At 42.7% G+C, this 23,641-nt stretch overlaps 1 protein-coding gene across 7 annotated transcripts in view; it reads right to left on the reverse strand.

Annotated features, from left to right (window-relative positions):
- Window positions 1-23,641, reverse strand: part of sbf1 (SET binding factor 1) — an 88,049-nt gene that overhangs the window by 16,490 nt on the left and 47,918 nt on the right. For all 7 annotated transcript variants that reach the window (XM_083999092.1, XM_083999097.1, XM_083999095.1 and 4 more), the window contains 19 exons: window positions 22,283-22,388; window positions 20,797-20,929; window positions 20,585-20,693; window positions 18,408-18,521; window positions 13,433-13,510; window positions 13,021-13,134; window positions 12,786-12,914; window positions 11,698-11,796; window positions 11,389-11,596; window positions 9,804-9,916; window positions 8,775-8,924; window positions 7,538-7,606; window positions 7,287-7,448; window positions 5,433-5,698; window positions 4,038-4,210; window positions 3,866-3,939; window positions 2,109-2,301; window positions 1,896-2,023; window positions 900-1,075 (listed from right to left, as the gene is read on the reverse strand). In XM_083999092.1, coding sequence (XP_083855218.1) covers window positions 900-1,075; window positions 1,896-2,023; window positions 2,109-2,301; window positions 3,866-3,939; window positions 4,038-4,210; window positions 5,433-5,698; window positions 7,287-7,448; window positions 7,538-7,606; window positions 8,775-8,924; window positions 9,804-9,916; window positions 11,389-11,596; window positions 11,698-11,796; window positions 12,786-12,914; window positions 13,021-13,134; window positions 13,433-13,510; window positions 18,408-18,521; window positions 20,585-20,693; window positions 20,797-20,929; window positions 22,283-22,388 — 2,594 coding nt within the window. The remainder of the gene's footprint in view (window positions 1-899; window positions 1,076-1,895; window positions 2,024-2,108; window positions 2,302-3,865; window positions 3,940-4,037; window positions 4,211-5,432; window positions 5,699-7,286; window positions 7,449-7,537; window positions 7,607-8,774; window positions 8,925-9,803; window positions 9,917-11,388; window positions 11,597-11,697; window positions 11,797-12,785; window positions 12,915-13,020; window positions 13,135-13,432; window positions 13,511-18,407; window positions 18,522-20,584; window positions 20,694-20,796; window positions 20,930-22,282; window positions 22,389-23,641) is intronic.

Below are 23,641 nucleotides of genomic sequence, written 5' to 3' on the forward strand. Positions count from 1 at the left end.
TTTTCACATGTTTTCTGTGTGTTTCAGGAGGCTGTCACACACATACAGGTCAGGCTCTGAATCAACAGTTGTGTAAGTCGTGTAGAAGCAGAAGCCTGGTAGTCAGCAACAAGGATGTAAACACTCAAATGAATAACATTTAAATTTCAACTCTGAGGATGTTTTACGAGGAGGAAAAATACACTCAACATGTTTGTTAGACCTCAAGGATATGTACACTGAGCACCACTGAATGCTAATAAAGTTTTGTTTGTTTACAAGAGAAATCCTCCTGCTTCTCTTCGTATGTGTCTGTAAATGTAGAGGATGTTTGAGCTGTCACTCTGCCCACAACAACATCAACTTCATTTTTTCAAAAAGTCAACTTCAAGCTGTGAGACCCCACCAGTCCCTCTCTATATCGTGTTACGACTGACTTTACAGAAACAACATTTGGCTCCTTAAACAGAAAGATTTGCATTTTGACGTTGTTTTCTTGGAGCTTTTTCTCTGTATTTCTATTTAACTGCACAGATCAGATGAACAGAACTGGACTTGACTTTTCCAGTCCCACTTTGTTGGTGTCTTGTTGGAGCTTACACAACGCGCTGTAACTTCATACGACCTTTCCCCCGGCTCAAACACCAGGTGAAAATTCTTCAGCCTGAGGTGCAAATTAGTGACTCGGGTAAGTAGGGCAAACATGAGCCCAACATCTGGAGCCTGCTGTAAATATAGCAGATATTACAGATGTGAAGTATCATCTAGGGAATGAGCGCTCCGTGCCCACAGGATGTGATGGGGACTAAGGTCGGGAGTGATTTAACAGCCTGTCAGCTCCCTCTCTGTGTCACACTGATGGATGGACTCTCAGAGGTGAACGAGAACCTTTTTCACTTTTTTTTTTTTTGTTTTCTTACTTGAGCGACTGGTTCTTGTCCTTGGTCTTGTGCTCCACCACCATCTTCCCGCACTGACCCACGGTGAAGGCGAAGGTGCCCTGGACGTGCTGAGGATAACGCAGCTTGTGCATGTGTTTCCTGAAAACCTCGGCCAGGTCTGACGCAACCTCCTCGTCGAACGCGATCTTCATGAGCTGCAGTCGGACAGAGAGATGGTGAAAGTCAGAGAAAGGAGCGGAGGAATTAACATTCTTATTTGTGATGAAGAGGAACAATGGGCCTCATTCACAAATATCTTTGTATTTTCTTAAATTCATTCTTCACATTTTGGCAAATTAGCCCATTGTCATAATCCCTTTAGTTTTAGCAGTAGGTTCGTTACCTTTAATTTTCAGTGCAAGCTGTTTTTGTAACGGCGGAGCAGAGCCGCGAGCTGCTCAAAGCTACGCTACGGAGGCTAATGGGATTTCTTGGTTTCCCACATCAAACTCATCAAATACACAATCCAACAACTCCAAAACGCTCTGGTGGACAAGTTGTGACCTGCACATTCACCACGCTATGAGATAATAACGGAACGTTACCAGACAGAGTTGTTTTAGAGGTAAATTCATGCAAAACCGCTGATGCGCGTTACCGTTGGGGGCAGTTTCTCGGCAAGCAGTCTCTGCATTTACCTCGAAAACAACTCTGTCTCATAACGTTCTGTTATTATCTCTAGCGTGGTGAATGTGCAGGTCACAACTTGTCCGCAAGAGCGTTGTGGAGTTGTTGGATTGTGTATTTGATGAGTTTGATGAGGGAAACCAAGAAATCCCATTAGCCTCTGTAGCGTAGCTCTGAGCAGCTCGTGGCTCTGCTCCGCCGTTCTAAAAACATCTTGCACTGACAATTAAAGGTAACAAACCTAATCCTAAAACTATAGGGATTATGGCAATGGGGAATTTAGCCAAAATGTTGAACCATCCCTTTAAGAATGGTTCGTGAATGAGGGCCGATGTGGGAGTACGGTACCTGGAAGGTGCAGGATCGTAGCTGCAGCCCCTCCTGGACAAACTGGTCCATGGGTAAAGTGACTGAGATCCTCTTCTCCTTGGTCAGAGAGGCTATCGGGAACGAGCGGGTGACCACCTGCTCCCCCACTGCAGACAAAGACACGGGTTCAGAGGACTGACAGATCAGATTCATACTGACAAATGTAATATGTGTGTGTGTGTCATGTCTCACCTAGAGGGTCCGTGGGCGTGCCCTTGAAGATGAGTCTGTAGGTGGTGAGGAAGATGGCTCCCTCAGCGGGGAGCAGGGGCGGGCCTCCCATCGCCCCCGTGGCCTCCTCGCGGCCGTCGGGGATCAGGTGGACCCGCATGCCGTCCATCACCAGCTCCTCACCTGGCAACAATGTCGGCGTCAGCAGCTTCGGCTGCGAGGAGACAAAGACAACAAGCGGGGGTGTTAATGGTGCAGCGGTGGAAGGAAAAGGAATGAAAACAGAGTGAAAATGGAAGAATCCCACTGATGGAGAATTTCACTATAGAACTTCAGTTTCTGCATCTTAAGATATGAGACCATCGGCCATGTTTCAACTCTTTGTGAAGCACCAGTTTTGTGGAAGACCAAAGATTTACAGTATATCAACCCAATCTCCACTCATCATGCAGAGTTACTGGTTAAATCACCGGCACTGATCAAATCACTGTAGTTGTTGCACAACAAGCAGGTCGGTCACATCAGCACAGGTCATGTTGCAGACAAGACAATAAATACACAGCAAAAACATAACTGATGCCGTCTCTATATGAATATTCATGAGGCTGCTTCTTCATTTCATGTATCTTTAAAGGGATAGTTAACTATTTTGGCAAATTGGCCCATAGTAGGTTTGTTACCTTTAATTGTTGGTGCAAGCTACTTTTAGAACGGCAAAGCAGAGCCGCGAGCTGCTCAGAGCTATGCTATGGAGGTTAAAGCCTGCCACACACATAAAGACAATCTGTCTGATTTTGCCCCGATTTTCCCGCTTCCGACTAAGGACAAAAATCGCCCGATTATCTTAGGCTCTTTAGATTATCTCATAGCGTGGTGAATGTGCAGGACACAACTTGTCCACCAGAGCGTTTTGGAGTTGTTGGATTGTGTATTTGATGAGGGAAACCAAGAAATCCCATTAGCCTCCATAGCGTAGCTCTGAGCAGCTTGCGGCTCTGCTCCGCCGTTCTAAAAACAGCTTGCACCGACAATTAAAGGTAACGAACCTACTGCTATGACTATAGGGATTATGGCAATGGGCCAATTTGCCAAAATGTTGAACTATCCCTTTAAAAATGAAAAGCACTGTTGTGTTATGAGGAGTCTTCCTCCCTCACTCCTCACTGTGCTGTGAGCTTTTCTAAATATGAGCGGATTGAAATATGAAGCCGGCTTTGTCCTCTGCTCCCTTACATCACTTCCTGCCTCCCCCGCCTCCCCCACCCCCCCCCTCCACCCCCAGTCAGGCCCCCGGCAGCTTCCTAAGGAACTCGGCCTGTGATAGGAAATGAATTACAACCTTGGTAACCTGTTTCATAATGTGTTGCACAACACCTCATGCCACACAGACACAGGGGGGAGTTTCCTCTGGACCATCGCTGAGCTTCAACTCGGGGCCTGATCCTTAATGCTCAGGATGTTTATTATGTGTGTGTTACAAACGCTGACAGCCGCACACACACCCCCCCACCCCCCCCTCTCTTGGACACACTGCACCCTTCACACAGAAGGCAAACTCAGGGTCTGCGTCTCCACCGAGCCACACAGACCGGGACAGCACGACAAGGGACAGGAATCACCCAGCATGCACTGCTCAGGCGTGCTTGCGAGTTACACGGTTTACCTGTCGGGATTCTGTGTGCCTGAGCTGTTGGGATTGGTGGAGAGGGGAGTGGGCGGGGCAGGCTGGGGCTCAGCGCGGCTCTATCCAGTGGGACGTAAAATAAGGAATTGGTTACCTTTTGGATCGGAGGCAGTCTCTTACTCTCCCTGTGGACTGCGTCTAACGTCTCGATGTGCATCTGAACGATATCTGCGGGGACAAAGGAGGGCGGAGGTGAGGTGTCGTGGGTGACGGATCACAGGATTTCACGGTGACGTCTTGGCCGTGATGCGTCGGCGCTGCCTTACCTGGTATCATGGTGTGGAGCGCCTTCAGGTGCTCGTTGGTCACGCCGCTCTCGTTACACACTTTGTCTACGAAGCGGTTGATGAAGCGCACCACGGAGTTGGCCACGTCCGAGCTCTCGGCGTCTTCGAAGCCGCTCTCCGTGTCGTAGCTCTCCGCCATGCTGCCTGCAATACTGGGAAACAAACACAACCTGGTTTCAAATTCTGACCATCCACCATTGGCTGTTTTTGAAAACTTGCCTTTATATACCACATAAAAAAATCTTGACCATACCCATGTTTTGGTATGACCAACACATCTTTTCCCTGTGTTGTATCATTTTTCCACAGCTGTATCGCTTTACTCTAATTACAGGGAAGGATATTTAATGGCGCCTCCATTAATAACCATTGTAAAGTCTGAGGAAGAGCCTCTAGGCTTGAAATGTTACACACTGATTAATACATGTCTAAAATGAGAGCTCAATGGTGTTCAGATCCCTTTGTTGTTGATTTGCTGGTATCTTTTTTCCATCATAACTTCACCTATATGATCTGACAATTATTTTTTCACTTAATTATTATATAATATTTTTATTAACATATTCGGCCCCAAAATACACAAAAATCATCAAATCCAAAATCCAGTAATTCGATAACTTTTTGTAAAATGAGAAAAAATGAAGAACATATCGAAATCAATGCAACATCTGCCCATCCCATCCCACTTTTACGCCTCTTTACACCTCTAAAGAAAGACCGCAAATACAGAAGACACACAATGTAACACTTTGGCCACAACCTGTGTGCAACAATGGTTCAAATGATTACAATAACACTTTCACAAATGTTTCATTCAACAGAATCTGTTGTTTGTTTCTTAGGATTTGACTTTGAAAAAATGTAATCTACAAAAACAAATGGATATTATACATACTGATATTTCCTACAATGACTACAGACAGTAATTGTCCGATCGCAATTATTTGAGCTGACTACATAATTTTGCATAATTGTCAGTATATCGCGAGGCGCTTCATTTTTAATACTCGACGACCACATTTCAATGAGAATCCATCATGGATTTAGTTGCAAAATTTAAAGTCAAACAGAAATGCAGTTTTTATTCACACGTTTGCATCATTAATGCCAATAAAAGGCTCTTTTTCAACATAAGGTGTATGTGTATTATTAAACCATGTTTAGGCTTATGCCATAATAGTGGCATAAAATGATCAGAAAAAGACAATTAAATCTTTATCGCAGTTATTTGTACAGCAATTAATTGCAACTAAAAAAGATTGTGGCAGCCCTACTTGATCATTATGACAACATTCTAGTTACAGACTGATAATTGGACTTTTAAATGCATGGATGAGCACTGCAGACAGTGTGACTCCATGAAGGTCTCTGTACCTGTTTGTGACGTAGCTGTTGCTCACGCTCTCCACGTCTCCGAGGCCCGAGCTCCTGAGCAGCCGGTTCTTGCTGGTGTCGAGCGGCAGCAGCAGGTAGCTCATCCTGTTGGCGTAGTGGATGGCCTGACTGAACACCGTGCTCTCCTCCTTCTGCACGCGCTCCGTCTGCATCTCCTTGCTGAGCGTGGGCCACAGCCTGTTCTGCTCCGACGCCAGCTCCAAGGCGCTGATTTCCCTCGCGCCGCCCGAGCCGTCCTGCTGCTCCTGGAGGACACGGCAGAGGAAGGTCAGGGATGATATGAGACAAAGAAAACACCGGACTTGTGATCAACTTTCAACAAAATAATAGAGGTGCGCCAAAAAATCGATTCACATAAGAATCGCAATTCTCATTTAATACGATTCAGAATCGATATGAAATGTCCCAAAATCGATTTTAAAGAATAAAAAAATGAAACAAATTTTTTTTTAAATAAAGAGGCACTTTTAATTTTGTTACTTAAAGCAGAAGTAAGTGATATATTTGTGTTAATATAAGTCTTAAATAGTTATATCTTCCGACAGCAATCACTTACATAGAGTGTTTGGACTGAAACACGGGTCTGTCAGTCCCTCTGCTCTGCTCTGAGTCGAGGAGAAAACATTTATCGTATCCTACAGTTTTTATCCAATGAGGAGAGAGAACGGCATGCAGGGCTGTGTGTGCAGCCAAGGAACGCCGTGAATGTGGTGACGTAGCGACGAGGACTGTTATGGTGCGTTCAAGGAAACTCGTATTTTTCCGACCGTGAAGTCGTACCAGTTCGATCTGGTAAGAGTTCACCGGTCGGAAGTTACGAGTGGCCGTTATAGTGACTTTCACAGGTAAAACAGGTCGCAAAAACACGAGTGGGTTGCCTGGAACGCTACAAAGTCGTAAGTTGTGACTTGAAGCTGTAATTTACGATTTCAAAAGCCTGCCTGGAACGCAGCATTAGCGAAAACGACCGGACCACTTACTTCTGCTTTAAAGGGATAGTTCACCCAAAATTCAAATTTCACTCATTATCTACTCACCCTCATGTCGACTAAGGGCTGGGAGAATTTTCAGAGTCCTTTGTGCCTTCTCTGAGTTACAGGGGGGGGTCCGCACAGCAGTATTTGTCCATATAATGATTGTCAATGGTGCTCAGTTTTCTTCGTCCAAAAAGACACACCAAAAAACATCCAAATACCTCCATACTGCTCGTCTGTAATGTCCCTCTGGTATTGAAGCCCCGACATGAGAAATTGTTTTCCGAAAAAAATTAAATAAGTCTATATTTTAAGCTTGTTTGTAGCAGAAGCTCCCATTGTCTCAGTTCACTGCTCTTCCTGCAAATCACACGAGATTTGCACTGACCGGCGGAACAATTTCTCATGTCGGGGCTTCAATACAAGAGGGACATTACAGACGAGCAGTATGGAGGTATTAGATGTTTTTTGTTGTGTCTTTTTGGACGAAGAAAAGTGGTATCCATTCACAACCATTATATGGACAAATACTGCTGTGTGGAACTATCCCTTTAAGCAATGTGATATTGCTTTTATGCAACAGTTTCAACAATTCCATCTAAGCATGGATAAATGTTTAAAACTCAATAAATGTGAAAAAGACACTTTAGTCATTCTGTCTTGCAAAGCAGACTGGAGTAGATCATGAGGATCCTTTACACACCGATAGACTGAAGCAGAAATCATTAGGAATCAAATCGTTTTGAATCGAAAATCGATTTTGAATCAAATCGTAGCCCCAAAAATCAGAATTGAATTGAATCGTGAGATAGTAGAAGATTCCCACCCCTACAAAGTAAGGTGCAGGATTATATCTGACCGAGTTCTTCTGCTGCTCTCCGTCGTCCGTCTCCAGGTACAGAGCCCTGATGTGGCTCTGGACGTCGCTGTAGAACATGGCCTCCCAGAACTGCATGTTGGTCCACACCGTGTGCTCCTGTACGCAGCTGTAGGCGAACTGAGTGATGCCGGCGCCCAGTTTCTGCCAGAGACAGGGAGAGGGAGATTTTTAGAGCTGAATGCTGAATGACACATGAAATGACTGACGCTGATGCTTGGTCATGAACTCACTCTGCAGAAGGCTGTGACCAGCGGGAGCAGAGCCGCTGCAATGCCGTGTTCATCCATATGAGAACAGTCCTGAACAGAAAACAGAAAGAAACACATGATCACACCAGAGCCGGGACGCTTCCCATGATACGGCATCAACGACAAAAAAACAGAAATGCATACAAGATAGAAGAAGAAATGGAATAAGGGTAGGCAAAATAAGCTGATGCTTCAGCCTACACCTTTCGGTCAAAGTGCATTGTATTGCTTTGTTGTGTTTTGTTTTGTGTCTATACTTTTAAACTTTGTCTATTGTACTTGTTTTTACAAGACCGAAACAAACCCACTAAATAAAAATGTTTTTAAAAAGAGAATCTATGAATAATATGACAGACCTCCTTCACTGCCCACACAGTCATTCTCAAAAAGTTGTTTTTAATGTGAAAAGAACAAGTTGTTGCAGATGACTCTGCATGTTTGACTGAGACATAATAACACTGCAAATAAATGTTATCATTATCGATTGCTAACCATCACCACCAAATGTAAATATTGCTCACAGTCAAAAGATTTAATCAGTTGTCTTTATAGAGAAGTAAAATGACAAAACAGAAACTCTTTCTCAAGTTTGTCCCTTTATGATACTGATTTAAGACATGGAGTTTACAGAACACATCTGTTTGATGAAGCAGAAAAAAATTGTTAATAAAATAGTTGATCATTTAATTTGTATTTGAACTATTTAATTTGAGTAGTTGGCACCAGCATTTTAAAGCTGCAGTGAAAATGATTAAGTTCATTTCTTGGTTATTAAATAAAGTGATATAGTTTTGTGGGTCAAGCAGGATGTTGGGGTCGGCCATGTTTCCTCCAGATTTTTACTTTGGTTGATACAGAAAATAAACTATGAAAACAACAGATTATGATACTGATACATTTGTTGTGCTGTTGTTTTTTGGTCAGTATAATTTTAGCTTGTGTTAAACACAAACCTGATTTGAGTGATCTAACAAAAAACCCTCTGAACAAACCATCAGCACCAGAGGAGCTGAAATGTTAAATTATTCCTGGGCTGTGTGACTCACTCCCACGGCAGCTCCATCAGTGTGCAGTTTACATGCAGTGTGGAAGTGGGACGCAGCATATGCTTCACTGCCATGATTCAATCTCCCATGAAAATTTAATGAAGTGCAGGTCATGGTACGTGCTACCAGCTCTCTGAGCTGAGCTGAGCTCCTGTTGTTCAGGAGTATTTTACCTGTAAGGTGCAGTTCATCATGCGGACGATGTAGTCGAACTGCTGGTCGTCCAGCACCGCTCGGTTCTGCAGCACGTGCTGGTTGAGCTCCTGGGTCAAACAAACTCGAGCTGCACGACCCTTCAGAGCCCGCAGGACGGCCGGCATCAGCTGGGGACAGGAGATACAACAACACAAAACATCACATACACAGCAAAGAATCTAAGAATTAAACACCAAAACATACAACTCTGGAAAAAAATCAAAATGATAAGTTTCTCCGGTCTTACTTATTATAGGTATATGTTTGAGTAAAATTAACATTTAGTTGTATTCTCATAACTACTGACAACATTTCTCCCAAATTTGAAATAATAATATTGTCATGTGGAGCATTTATTTGCAGAAAATGACTGGTTAAAATAACAAAGAAGTTCCAGTGTCTTCAGACCTCGAAAGACGCAAAAGAAAACAAGTTCATCATCATTTTTAAACAAAACAACATTAAGTTTTTCACTTAGGAAGAGATCAGAATCAACATTGATGGAATAACCCCAATTTTTTTTTTATCGCAGCAGTGGTTTTTGTAATCTTAATTAAATATAATTTGATATCAGTGCCTCATTAAGTAGAGTGAGATGAGCTTGTATTGGAATTCAATAGAAATAGAATAGAGAGAAACAATAATAGAATCAAATGGCTGCCAATCATGTAGAGAAGCTGATTTATTTAGAACATTTTGGAGTGGTCTCTTATTTTTTTTTTCCAGAGTTGTAGATTAAATATTTTAGGGAAAATATATTTAAAGGTCAGAGCGAGCTACTGGAGAGTGGGTCATCTCTTTGGCAACAATCCTCACATCTTAGCAGCATCACAATAACTAGGGAATGGATAAAAATACTGAAAACAATAAAAAGAAATACCAAAACACACTAAATCCAACGAGAAGAGAAGCTAAAAACCATAAAGTGTCTTTAAGCAGCATTTTGTGACAGGATTCACTCAACAGAGTGAAGCTCCTCTCTCCCTGCAGAGCGGCACCACGCTCACCTTCTTTGCCTCCAGCATCTTGTTCTCAAAGATGTACGTGATGCAGTTCCTGACCACCTCCAGCCTGCGGGCGCTGTTGGCCATCACGTTACCGTTCCTGTCCACGAAGTCTCCTGCGGGGACGAGCAGAGGGAGGAAATCAGACGCTCATTCATCACTGTAGCACCCAACTCAACCCCATTAGACTCACCCTGTGAGACAGATTGTTGAAGTCAAAAGTTCACACAGGAAGTTTGAGGTGGAAGAGAGTGAGATGAACTTGGTGTAACAGTTTTTTAAGTTTTACCCACGCAGCCATGGAACCCAGCACCCGCAGGAAATACGATTTTAGAAAGTGTTTGCCACTCTGTTTCACCAACACCGACATCAGAGTAAATCTTTATGATTTTACTGAATCTAATACCTAGGATTTTACTGACTGTCTCCTTTAAAGGGGTAGTTCAACATTTTGGCAAATTGCCCCATTGCCATAATCCCTATAGTTTTACGAGTAGGTTCGTTACCTTTAATTCTGTCAGGACCAATAATATTTATTTACTTGCACAGTTTAATTTGGCAGTATGGTACTGTTCTGGGACCCCCTGCTCTTCCACGCGCTTGCATGGAAAGCCTGAGGCAGGAAGAGCACCTCCCTGCCCTTCACGAGCCATCATGAACGGCATAAGCAGGGAGCGCAGCAGCAAAGAAAACCCAGACAGAGCAGAGCAACCAACAAGATACAATGACAGGAGGAGCTGGGCTGGAGGTGGGTTGCAAAAAAGCCGGCAGAGGAAGCAGCAGCAAGGGAGGTGACGTCGGACTAGAGCAGTTTAAATAGCGCGCTCTGAATGCAGTTCCCCAATAGGAAGCAGCCACGGGGAGTCAGCTGAGCCATCAGCTGATCTGCACAGGTGAAGACAGTTACGCTGTGCTGATTAAGAGCTTGACGTCATGGCCTGCCAGAACTAACGCTACGCTTAATTTGTCGGTGCAAGAAATCTTTAGAACAGCGGAGCAGAGTGGCGAGCTGCTCAGAGCTACGCTATGGAGGCTAATGCAATTTCTTAGTTTCTCTCATCGAACTCATCAAATACACAATCCAACAACTCCAAAACGCTTTGGTGGACAAGTTGTGACCTGCACATTCACCACGCTATGAGATATTAACAGAACGTTACCACACAGAGTTGTTTTAGAGTCAAATGCAGAGACTGCTTGCCGATAAATTGTCCCCGACGGGAACGCGCATCAGTGGTTTTGCATGAATTTACCTCTAAAACAACTCTGTCTGGTAACGTTCTGTTATTATCTCATATCGTGGTGAATGTGCAGGTCACAACTTGTCCACCAAAGCGTTTTGGAGTTGTTGGATTGTGTATTTGATGAGTTTGATGAGGGAAACCGAGAAATCCCATTAGCCTCCGTAGCGTAGCTCTGAGCATCTCGCGGCTCTGCTCCGCCGTTCTAAAAATAGCTTGCACCGACAAATAAAGGTAACAGACCTACTCCTAAAACTATAGGGATTATGGCAATTTGCCAAAATGTTGAACTATCCCTTTAACTGCTTCACAACAGTGCTAGAAACAGTTTCAGCCCCCCAGCTCACCCAGAGGGGGCCCAGATGGCACCATGCCCTTGGCCTCCGCCTTGACCACAGGAGGCGCCGTCTTGAGCTTGGAGGTGGCGTGGTCGATGAAGAGCTGCACCCCCACGTCGTCCAGCGCGGGGAAGGGCGTTTGAATCTGCGCAGCGCTCTGGCTGTTTTCTGACGGCCGCTGGACCTTGTGCATCGCCACGGCGGGGTAGGGGTTCTCCTGGACGACGGGGAAACAAACAACAGTCATTAACTGATATGAGGAGGAACAAAGAAACCGGACAAAGTAGTGAGAGAGGAAGAGAAACTGTTCTAGCGTACGTTTTTGAAGAGCTGCTCAGCCAGCTCCTTCACGTGGCTCATCACTTTCTGCGGACACGTTTCCTCTGATCGTATCCGCTCCACCTCATTGGCCACCAGCTGTGACAACAGGACAGAGAAGCTCAAATGTCGGCATCGATTTCTGTTTCATTCAGCTGCAGCCAGATCAACAGTCACACAGACAAACACATTAAGGCACCTGCTGTAGATAAGGCTGAAGAAGAGTGTATGAGAACAAACTTTCTGTGGTGGTTAAGTGGTAGAAACCAGCAACGCAATGCTAAAATAATGTGATTGTTAGGAAACATGGATGCAAACAAAGCAAATTTTAGGATACTCAAAATTTTACAAATGTTTAATAACTGGTTTATCATATTATTAGGATTTTTAAATAAATGATCACAAGTCTTTGTAAAGCCTACATGTTTCTTAATAATTGATGTGGTAAAGCAGCCAAACGCTAGTGAATGCTAGAGTAAATGATACTCATGGTTTACATACTAATCGGATCATGAAGCGTACAATTACTCAATGGCTCCTATTTAGCCATCAGCTTTTAAATTCAGCCTGAGTTGTTTAGACAGCTGAGGGTTTTACTGTCCGGTAATCAAATATGAAAAGGAGGCTGAAAATCACAGGACATGTCTGTTCTGTTGATACAAGTCAGTCGTCTTGAAATGTGTGTTTCTCTTCTAGAATACACATTCTACATCTCGGATGAGATGTCTTTCCACATCCAGGGTTTCCTTCACCTTTCAGCAGAGCTCCATGGGGATCAGTAGGGGAGACACAGCCCGAGGGGGAACCCGGATATGACACAACACCGAAGGGAGAAGCAGGTCCAAGGAGCAACTAATTGTCGACTATTGAATTCATTGGCGACTCATTTTGCGACTCAGTTGTTATTGTTATTATTTGTTATATTTTTGTCGACTACGTCAATTAATCGTCACACCCCTTGTTTCAACTATGAGACACTGGTTGGTGCGAGAAAAAGCCAGTCTCACTCACAATGACATTTATCAAGTGTAAATAGGCTTTACTTTGAAAGTCATGACAGAATAAGAGTGGTGCAGTGACAAACTCACCTCATCGAACAGGTCGGTGGCTCTGTACGGAGGCCCCCGCTCCGACACGAAGCCTGCAAACGCCATGCCGTCCAACACCTTCATGAGGAAGTCGTCCTCCGACAGCGCCCTCTGACCCAGGAAGGCGGCCTGTGGAAACACACAGTCGCTGAGCCGAGCTGATCTGATCTGACCACACACACACACACAGCTCCTACAGTACAGTACGACTGAGAGCCGGGTTTTCTCCCCGTACCTTATGGAAGCGGATCACTGGTTCGGGGTGGATGCGAATGATGTGTAAACACCAGCGATAGCCCTGGAAGAGGCGAGCGAACAGCCACAGGAAGACGCCCCGGATCTCCTTATCCTGAAACAACAACACACACACAGCAGCTGAGTTAAAGGTCCCGTATTTTAGAGAGCCTCCTCTCCTCTGATTGGCTTATAGACTCCAGAGAGAGATATAAAACCATACTGAGATGGCCATTTGTCTTCAGTTGGCATAAAATTGGACATGCATTTTTAAGTTAAGGTCAAAAATGTGTTTTGTAAGGTCACAGTGACATTTGACCTTTAAATAACCAAATCAAAACCAGTTCATTCACAACTCCAAAGTGATTTTTTTGCACAAAATTTGAAGATCTTTGTTAATGTGTTTCTCTTACCTGGATCTTTAGTGCAGAGGGCTGTGTGGACACTGGGGGGAAGGCGTGATCAGCAATTTCCAGCTCTGGATCCAAAACCTACAACAACAGGAAGCCAAACACCGTCAAACACCACGGACTACATCTCCCTGCTCCTCTGCTGCTGTTGTCTCTGCTTTGGTCAATGGAGTCGGCACCTGAGAAAATCAACAGGAAACTCTGTCGTTGCCTTGGCAACTTGATGATACCACTGCAGCAAGTTGGATTGCTGTATTATTTCTGCGCTGCACCTTCTATGGTAATGATAATTATCATGTTCTCTTACAATAATACAGGGACCAACCAAATTTATTAGGAACATCTGCTGATTCATACAATTATAATCACTTTAAAATATGTGAAATGTCTTTTTAAGTTGCCGTTGCTGCTTATTCCTTTTGTAAAGAGGAGGAAACAGCCGGAATAATCGCAGTTATTTCTAGCTTTAAAGGTCCAATGTGTAATATTTGTCAAGGTTTATTGGCAAAATCTGAATATGTATAGTGCGCACTAAACATGTGTGAAAACACCCTTATTTAATAGATAAATAATAGAATCGGAATGCTAGATGTCACTGTTTTCCCTTCATTTTACACACTGAACCTTTAACCCTTTATAGAGCCTCATTTAAATACTTGAAAATTCAAAATTTTACTTTGATAAATTCTTCTTTTTTCACTGCAAATCAAGGTCAGTGAAGTTTCCATATATGGGTCTTCACCTTTGATGAAGTAAAAAGAAATTGTATATAAAAACATAAAGATATAGTTAAAGGAACATTTATTAAACCATAAAAAGATGTTAAAAATACAATAAGAAATATTTATTCTAAACTTAAGCACTTAGCATAAACTTAAATAACTTTATTTATTTGTTACTGAATGTGGTTACTTGTCTGATAAAGGGTTAAGTAAAATAAAATAATTCCGATCCTCTGTTATGAGACAGAAACAGAAACAGAGGCAGTAGTAACATATCCAGGCCTAAATAAATACTATCTGTGGTAAACAGCCTCTGGACACTGGCTAATTACATGAACATCCATTCAGCTGAGTGTAAGAGGAGCGGAGCAGCTAAGCCCCGGCCGGTCCCTGGTTGCTGCCCAACAATCTACAGCATCTTCGTTCCCACAGCCCTCACTCACACCAGCTCCTGCCTCTGTCCCTACCATCTCTTGTCTACATCCACAGTTATCTGCTGCTGTGTCTGGTTTCAGTGACGGAGGTCAGTCAGTCTGATCACACTGCCTGATACTTTTGAGTGAGTCCAGCAGGTCATTAGTCCTCCACCCAGGTCTGACGGTGGAACCAGGTACAGATCAGTGCTGTTGACAGACGCTGCTGTGCTGGCTCTGGACTCAGACCCTTCACCCAGTGAACTTCTCTCTGACTCATTTCCAGTTTGACTTCCATCATCAACACGGAGCAATGACCACAACACAGAAGAGTCTCTAGGTTAGAAGTCACAATACAAAACTCTAAACCACCAGAGAGGGTGGTCGTTCGCTTTCACAATTACCTCTTTTATTAGACCTGAGGTTTGTTTTGGATGGTGTTTTTTTTTTCGTTTGTTTGTTTTTAGCTTTGTGCTCTTGGCTGATGCAGTAAGTAAGTCACAGTTCAGTCACAGTTCATTTCAGGAAACGGTAGCCTAACTCGTGTCTGTTCAAACACAGCAGCTGTTGTCAGGACTGTAGAAAGTAACACATTTTGTTACAGTTTTAGTGGGACAGCAGCTCTAAACCTTCAGAAGATCATGTAGAGAACAGGCAGGAATGTGTATCCAGCTATAATATCATTACAACCGGATGGACATGGGAAAATGATGAATGAAAAGAGAGTAGCATTTGTTTTAACTTGAATATGTGAGTCTGATGCACATTAGAACTAATGAACAAGTTTATGATATGAAATAGGGACCTTTCAATTAATGAAGTAGTTGTTCATACTTTTTCAAAACTCCTCTGTTATTAGTTATTACTGATAACAGCTGTCACTTTCCTTGAAATGCTAAATGTGCTATCTAATAACTATATTGTTATTTTGTATTAATTAAAACATTTGACAAGTTAATTCATTCTACATGTTCCTTTTTATATAATTTTACACAATACCATCTTATATCACAATTATTATTATTACTATGTGTATTCTCCACAGACTACAGACCAAGATGTGTATATATATTTAGATTTCTTATTATTTATTATTTTGTCTTAATCATAATCTTAATCATACTCTATTGCTATCTGCTATTTATTATCTGCCCTGTAGTGTCTTTGCTGTTGTCTGCTGCTCCAACCTTGTAAATTTCCTCACTGTGGGACAAATAAAGGATTATCTCATCTTATTTTATCTAATCTTATTTTATGATGTTGATGTTAAGTAACATTACAGTCAGTGATGCTCTGTCCTCCTCTCCATCATCTCTGGTTTCCGGGCCAGTCTGTCAGGGCGTCCCAGAGCTCTTGAATAATGTATTTTTACAACATGAACAGTCAGTTTAAATTAACACTGTACTTTTTCATTTTATGTTAACCACCCTCCCACGCCCTAAGATAATTAACCATGAGAGAAACTAACCGTGCAGCCCTGCTGAGCATATTAAAATGTAATATTAGGATTTATTGTGGTTCTGCTGCTGAAGACATGACTCTATCTACTGTTCAAGAAGCAAAATCAGGACAATGCAAAGCAGGATTAGAGAAGATCTCAGTATCAAATATTATAAATACTGCAAGAGTTCGTGGGAAGAGCGCGTCCAGTTTCGAAATCCCGGGCAGGATCCAAACACGCTGGGCATCCCAGAGCCGAGACGGAGAAGGGAACGCCAACCCCGGCCTCTCCCAAATAAACACATGCTGACCTCTGCCTCAGTGACATCACAGCTGCAGAGGAAAACCCAGCCAAGCTCTCAGCAGACACTCAGTCATTTATACACAACAATAACCTAATAAAATGAATCATGTTTTACACGTGACTGCAATCACAACAACGGCAAACGGAACAGACTCCGGAGGGCATGACTGACTGGCTGAGGCATCGGAGAAGAAGAATTTTCCCACAAGTGACCTTGAGTAATCAAAGAAAGGATTGATGATGTTTTTCCTGAGTTAATTTTTATCTTAATTTGCCATCGGAAGCTTTAATTTGGTTTGTGATCTGTGCAGCTCTGGATTTCTGCTACGGCTTTTAATCCTGCTGGGAAATAACTGTTCAGTTGCAGCTAAACAGTGTCATAACATCTTTATTATCCAGTAAAGGAGTAAAATTAAAGATGGTGAATTATTTTTATCTGTATATAGCTGTAATAAAGACTTGAAGTCTCTTATAAACAGTGTCATCACTGCCAGTTGTTTGTCTTAGAGTGAGTATACAGAGTCAGCTCCCACCATTCAGCAGATGTCATTCAATAAACTCCCACCAGACTCCTGACAAGCCCAGTATTGTAATTATTCCCTTGAAGGTGACTGTAATCATAATATTTTATTGTGCCTCCAGTGAATTATGAGAATTATGGGACAATTTCCTCCAACAGTTCTGTTTTAATCTTCATAAACACCATATTCAATGAAGTGACTAACAAGAAAGTCCCGCTGTTTAAATGTATCCCATCCCATAATTGTAATAAAACACATGTGCAGTAAACAGTGCCCACGGGAAGGGAGGCGTGTCAGAAAATCAGTGCGTAGATCAATGGGATAATAAGGAAGTTGGAAAAATCATTTGTTTACACAGTCAAACAGATAAAAGTGTTTCTGAGAACGGGCTGAAGCTGCAGGAACAGCCCCGTGTTTGATGAGAGGCGGCGCTGGTTCAAGTGCGTGATAGGAGCAGAACAAGGACGTTCTCTACTGTTCAGGGTGATGTGGTTGGTGCGACAAGAGAATCAACGATAAAACTTGTTTTAGCCCAGAAAGAGTTAATTTTATCTACTGGATTATTTCACTACATTATGTGATGTCAACTATATTCTTATTCCTGCGCACAAGTAGGAACAGAAGGATTTAGGCACCTCTGGTCAACATTTGATGAAATGATCTCCAAAAGGCATAAAGTTAAACATGAAACACTCTTTTGCAATATTTTAAGCAATATCAGTGTATTATTTTTGTTTTCTACAGTTTTAGACTGAAAAAGGGAAACAAAGCAGCAGCCTGTAAAAGAATGGGAAACCCAGGAGACTGCAGCTCTCAGATAACTTTGACCAAGGAATCAGACAAGATATTTACTATTTACACACTGTGACAGTTTCCAAAGGCGGGGCTACTAGCTACTAAATATGCAGGATGGTCAAACCCTTGCTGCAGGCCCTTTTCCTTTTCTGTCATTTTGAAAATGTAAAAGATGAAAATAAAAAATATATATATATTGTTTAAAATGTAAAGTGTGTCATCTGTAACTTTCTGCCTTTTGGAGATAATTTCATCTTCCACTTGCTGAACTGTTCACATTAACAGAACTGTTGACCAGTGGTGCCCAAACTTGTGCATACCACTGTACATGGCACACAGGTCAGACAGAGGAGCTGAAGGACTAAATACAGTCGTGCAACAGATGCAAATTCAAAAGAAATGAAAAGTCCAGTTTGAGGACAACATAGAGTATAAATACTCAAAATGAACCACTTTAACCGAGACTAACCTTTCTCTGCCAGTGTGTTACCTCACACGACCTCACATCCCATAACCCAGACTGTCACTTTAAAGTGGATAATGAATCAAATGTTTACAGGAATGATTAAAAAATAAAAAAGAGAGTGGTTTTCCACCTCAAAGTTTTGTCTCTAGTGCCTCCTGGAATCTCAACCCATTATCCACCACTGAGGATTTTATTGGTTGGTAGAAGAAATAAAACCCACAGTGGAAGTTAATGAGATTTCCCAGCACTCAGTGGCAGTGTGTGTACTGTGTGTGTACTGTGGGTGTGTTTTGGTGCGTTCAGATTCCAGCTCTTACCATGGAGAGCGCCGTCTGGATCTGCTGGAGCAGCGGTTCAGGCAGCAGGGAGATGTGCACGCACTCGGGGATGGTCACCGTGCCCCCGTCCAGGTCGGCGATGATCACGTCCAACTGCACAAAACACACACACACACACACAGAGAAACACACTTTTTTTTTTAGACGGTTGATAAAAGCGCATGACATGAGCAAGACAAACACGGAGACGGACGGAGGACAGACGGAGGGGACAGTGGTCTCTGTCAACAGCTGCTCATCACATTACGCTCCAACAACAGAACACACATTCATGTCTGACTGCAGACGGCAGGAAAAGGCTGCCCACACCGTAACCTCCCAACTCTAACCCCGACCGCTGCTCGTACACTGATGAGGGGTGTGTGTGTGCGTGTGTGTGTGTGTGTGTGACTACTGTACAAAACACAGCATCTCCTTGTTGTATCAAACAATGGCTCCGTCAGAAGTGTGCAGCAGCAGAATACGCCCAGAGTCTTCATTACACAACTCATCGGACTCTAATCAGATAGCAGCAAATTATTTTCTTTGATCAGAGGATCTGGACACTAATTATTGTGGTTTATGTTGGTTTAATTTATCTTGACGGAGCTGAATCAGAACATACAGGGGCAAACGGGTATCAGATGATACCAGACGGCAGCAGGGGCAGCTTTAATAAAAGACGGATGAACCGTTGCTTAATGGGTCACTAAGAGTTTACATGAAACATAGTCCAGACTGTAATCACCACTCTGATCCACTGCACAACGCTATGTACTGTATGTATGTAAGTTTATGATAGAACAGAGCGTCTTCATAGAAATACTATGGAACAATGTTTTCAACATTTAAAACTAAAATAAAAAATAAAAAGCACCACATTTCTTTCCTGCAGATGGAAACTCACAGTAGGTGTTTAATTGAGTCCATCCTCCACACAGTGCATGCTGGGAGTTTTAAATTGTATTGCTAGTTTGTGGTTGACATGATCCAATGTGTTGTTAGTCATCTATGGAGATACATTTGTGTCTTTATTATTCAATCAAAAAAAAAGGGTTTGAATGCAACAAAATATTTGAGATCCAAAAAATTGCATTTGAGCACTTGATTGAAAAGGTTTCTTTTTGATTGAGACAAGTTATAATTTGATTTAAAATATTTTTTTGGATTCAAGTAATCTTTTTTCTTTTTTGTATTTGGGCCTATTATGGGTAGGATATTTGTGTCTTTATTATTCAATCAAAAAAAAAGTTGATTTAAACAAAACAGATATTTTCAATCAAATAACAACTCACCTTTCAATCAAAGAAAAAAAGGGTTCAAATGCAATTTTTTGGCTCTAAAATACTTTTTTTGCATTCAAACTCTTTTTTTTTTGATTGAAAAGGTTTTTTTGATTGAAGTAAGTTTATTTTGATTGAAAATATCTTTTCAATATCAAACGGGTCAGGACCAAAAAAGAAAGGAGGGGGGGTGCTCACCATTAACAAATGATTACATTACAATATCATGGAAGCATGTCGCGTCTACATTGGAGGTGAACAGGTAGGCTGTTATCAGTATAGGCTAATCAGAGACAACCATGAATGAGTTCGCCTCAGTTTCACGTGATTGTCATGGTCAGCCTGTTAGAAAAACATTTTACTGACCCGAGCTGAGACGCTGAGACGCTGAGACCCCCCCCCCCCCCCCCCCCAAAAAAAAAAAAAAAAACTCTTCGGATCTGAACGATTCACACAAGTCACCTAATTGGTCATGAAAAAAGCGAGTTTCGCTTTTCGGCGCGCTGTTTGCATCCCTGAATAAAGACACAAATGTATCTCCATAGTCGTCTACCTGGCGACCCATTTCCTTGAATACTAATTATTTGGTACTGGCCCTGAAAAAAACTCTATCAGTCGACCCCTCGTCGCAGCGTCCTGGTCATTTTCTGCTCAAAGCTTTTTCATTGTGTCTTTGCCTGATGTTCCTAATAAAGTGCTCAATGAGCGTAACTGTTCAATAATTGACCAATTACAGATGAGCATGCGTAATACCGGGTACATGTTTGATGCTAATTCAGAGAGAGACAAAGACTCTCTGTCTCCACAATAATAATTCATAGCTGATGGTTCTTTGTTGCTACGGTGATGTACTTGTCACTCTGGTCTATCTACAGCTTAGCGATGAGGACCCACCAGTTCTTGTGTCTCAGAGCGGAAGAAGGAGTTGACACCGATGATGAAGGGAGTGGGAGTGCTCAGGACCTCTAGTAGTTTTCCCGGCAGAATGGGAACGTAGGTGAAGCTGAAAGAGACACACACACATCAACACAACTAGTTATCAAGTATCTTGTGAAAATACACAATAAGAGAAGAATGGAGTGGGGCGGAGAGGAGAGGAGACCGACCTGTATTTGAGGGGGAACATGATGGCCAGCAGTCCTCGGCAGGCGTCCGTCAGCCTCTGGTAGCTGCTGGACAGGAACAGGATCTTATGTTCCGTCAGCGCCGCGCAGAACAGATACAAGACGTTGATGATACCTGAGGGAGGAGAGAGAACAGACAGGAACATCACAGACGGTCCAGGAGGTAGAACCCTATACATCCTTCACATCCTCATGGGTGAAAGGTTCACTGTCTATTTTAATACAGACCTCCTCTGCCATCTGTGTTCACTTTTATATTATTATTATTATTTTATATTTCTTTAACCTTTTTCTTTTTATTCCTACACTATTCCAGAGCCATTGCAACATAATTTCGTTCTGATGCTCATTGTGTTGTGTACAATCTGAATGACAATAAAGACTGAGTCCTACCTACAGTACTATATTTATAAGTTTAGAGGGATAGTTCAACATTTTGGCAAATTGGCCCATTGCCATAATCGCTATAGTCATAGCAGTAGGTTTGTTACCTTTGGTGCAAGCTATTTTTAGAATGGCGGAGCAGAGCTGCGAGCTGCTCAGAGCTACGCTACGGAGGCTAATGGGATTTCTTGGTTTCCCTCATCACACTCATCAAATACACAATCCAACAACTCCAAAACGAGATAAACATAACGAGACAGAGTTGTTTTAGAGGGAAATTCATGCAAAACCGCTGATGTGTGTTCCCGTCGGAAGCAGTTTTTCAGCAAGCAGTCTCTGCATTTACCTCTAAAACAACTCGTCTCGTAACGTTGTGTTATTATCTCATAGCGTGGTGAATGTGCAGGTCACAACTTGTCCACCAGAGTGTTTTGGAGTTGTTGGATTGTGTATTTGATGGGTTTGATAAGGGAAACCAAGAAATCCCATTAGCCTCCGTAGCGTAGCTCTGAGCTGCTCACCGCTCGGCTCGGCCGTTCTAAAAATAGTTTGCACCAACAAATAAAGGTAACGAACTTACTCCTAAAACTCTAGGGATTATGGCAATGGACCAATTTACCAAAATGTTGAACTATCCCTTTAAGTAATAAACAACATGTTTATTTTGGAGATTTTAGTTAGGGAAGGAAGTACTGATAATATCATATTATTAGTAATATTCTGTCTCCTATATGTTTATAAATGAGGTGGTCAAAGCTGTTGTTGTGGATTGAATCAGACTGCACAGAAGCAACAGGAGCTTGTAAAGTACACACTAAATTTAATGACCTCACAAATTTACATAGAATCCATTGAGGAAATATTGAGCTATCTGCATGACTGGACACATTTCAACACAGATCTGAAACTCTGGAAACATGAAACCTAACCCTAACTGAGAAAATATAATACTTATTATTGTTGGAAATGTTGAATAACTCTGACTGTCATCATATTCACCACTAATAACTTTTAAATTGGACTCTGGAAAACACCATTTAGAAAGGGGACAGGTGTTGAAATCCCATATAACGGTTGTCCGTACCAAGCTGTCTGAAGAGCTGGGCCACGCTGCTGCCGCTGACAGGAAGCGAGTCATTGATGGGAGTCTGGATAACTTGCCGGTCGCCAGCGCCTAATGTTATAGTCCTCTATAGATGGAGAGAGAGAGAGAAAGAGGGGGGAGAGGAAAGACAAGATTAAAAACAGGCAGGTGAGAAAATCAGAGGAGGAGTGTCGTTTCTCAGAAAAAAACCGGGGTTTGATAATCACAGCTGTGCGTCAGAGCAGCGTTACTCGGCGACAGAGAGAGATGGAGAATCCCAGAAGCTTAGCAGGTACATGACAATTAAGGCACAAGCCATTCTCAACTCCATGCCAACAACCTTACTGCAAAACAACAACAGCAGCAGCAGCAACAGCAGCAGTGCCAGATCAATGAGCCTTTGTGGGGAAACTGGAACCCCGGTGACATGGCAGGTGTCATGCGCAGGTGATTTTCCACTGCAGGGCGGTAGTCAGGGCGACTGTACGGACGAGTCACACTGTGTACGGTCTGAACTGAGCTGATGTGTCTTCCTTAAAGGTACATTGTGTAGGAATTACTCCTATCTAGCGTTGCGGTTGTATATCGCAAGCAACTCAGTCGTATTTTTCATGCTGCATTCACCTGAAATTGGGCAGTGGTCCGTCAGCACGAGGCGAAACAATACACGTGACAATATGTTGTCATGGCGATGTGGTATCGTTTTACCGTCTTTCTCTGGACTTCTGTGACTAAAATGACATCTGGTTTGTTACCGACGGACGTCTGCCCGACTGCAGGTGAATGCAGCATCAGTGTAACGCTCCATTCCTCCTCACTGCGTTACCGCGGTGACTTTTCACAGACGCCACCTCCACCTGAGCCGACAGCTCCGGTGTCTCCGCTGAGTTTCCGTGGTTTCCTACCATCACGCTGCCACTGAACGTAAAAACATGGCGACACCACATGGCAGCCAGCACCGAGCTTACCCGCTCCATGTAGATATGAATGATATGAACGGCTAATTCAGAGCTGAAAGGAACACTTCACTTTGTTGATGGGGGGGATTACTGATTAATGAAAAACATACGAAAAAAACGAAATAATCGATTTTCGTGATAAGATAACAGGAGAAGTTACACAATGTCCCTTTAAAAAACATACAACACCTCACCCTGAACACTGTGTGTGTGATCTGAACTTATTTCTAACTGGATATGTACTGTGCTGCAGAGAGAAGCCGATAAATATCGACCTGTGTGTGGTGTAGATAATAGAGATGATTTAAACCGATCTATACAGTACAGCTACAATCATGGAGTTAACACAGTGTACCACAGCTACTGAACACCGCAGAGCTCGGGGACACGATCTCTGCTC

This window comes from Trachurus trachurus (genome assembly GCF_905171665.1).
Source record: "Trachurus trachurus genome assembly, chromosome: 23".
NCBI classification, from domain to species: Eukaryota; Metazoa; Chordata; class Actinopteri; order Carangiformes; family Carangidae; genus Trachurus; species Trachurus trachurus.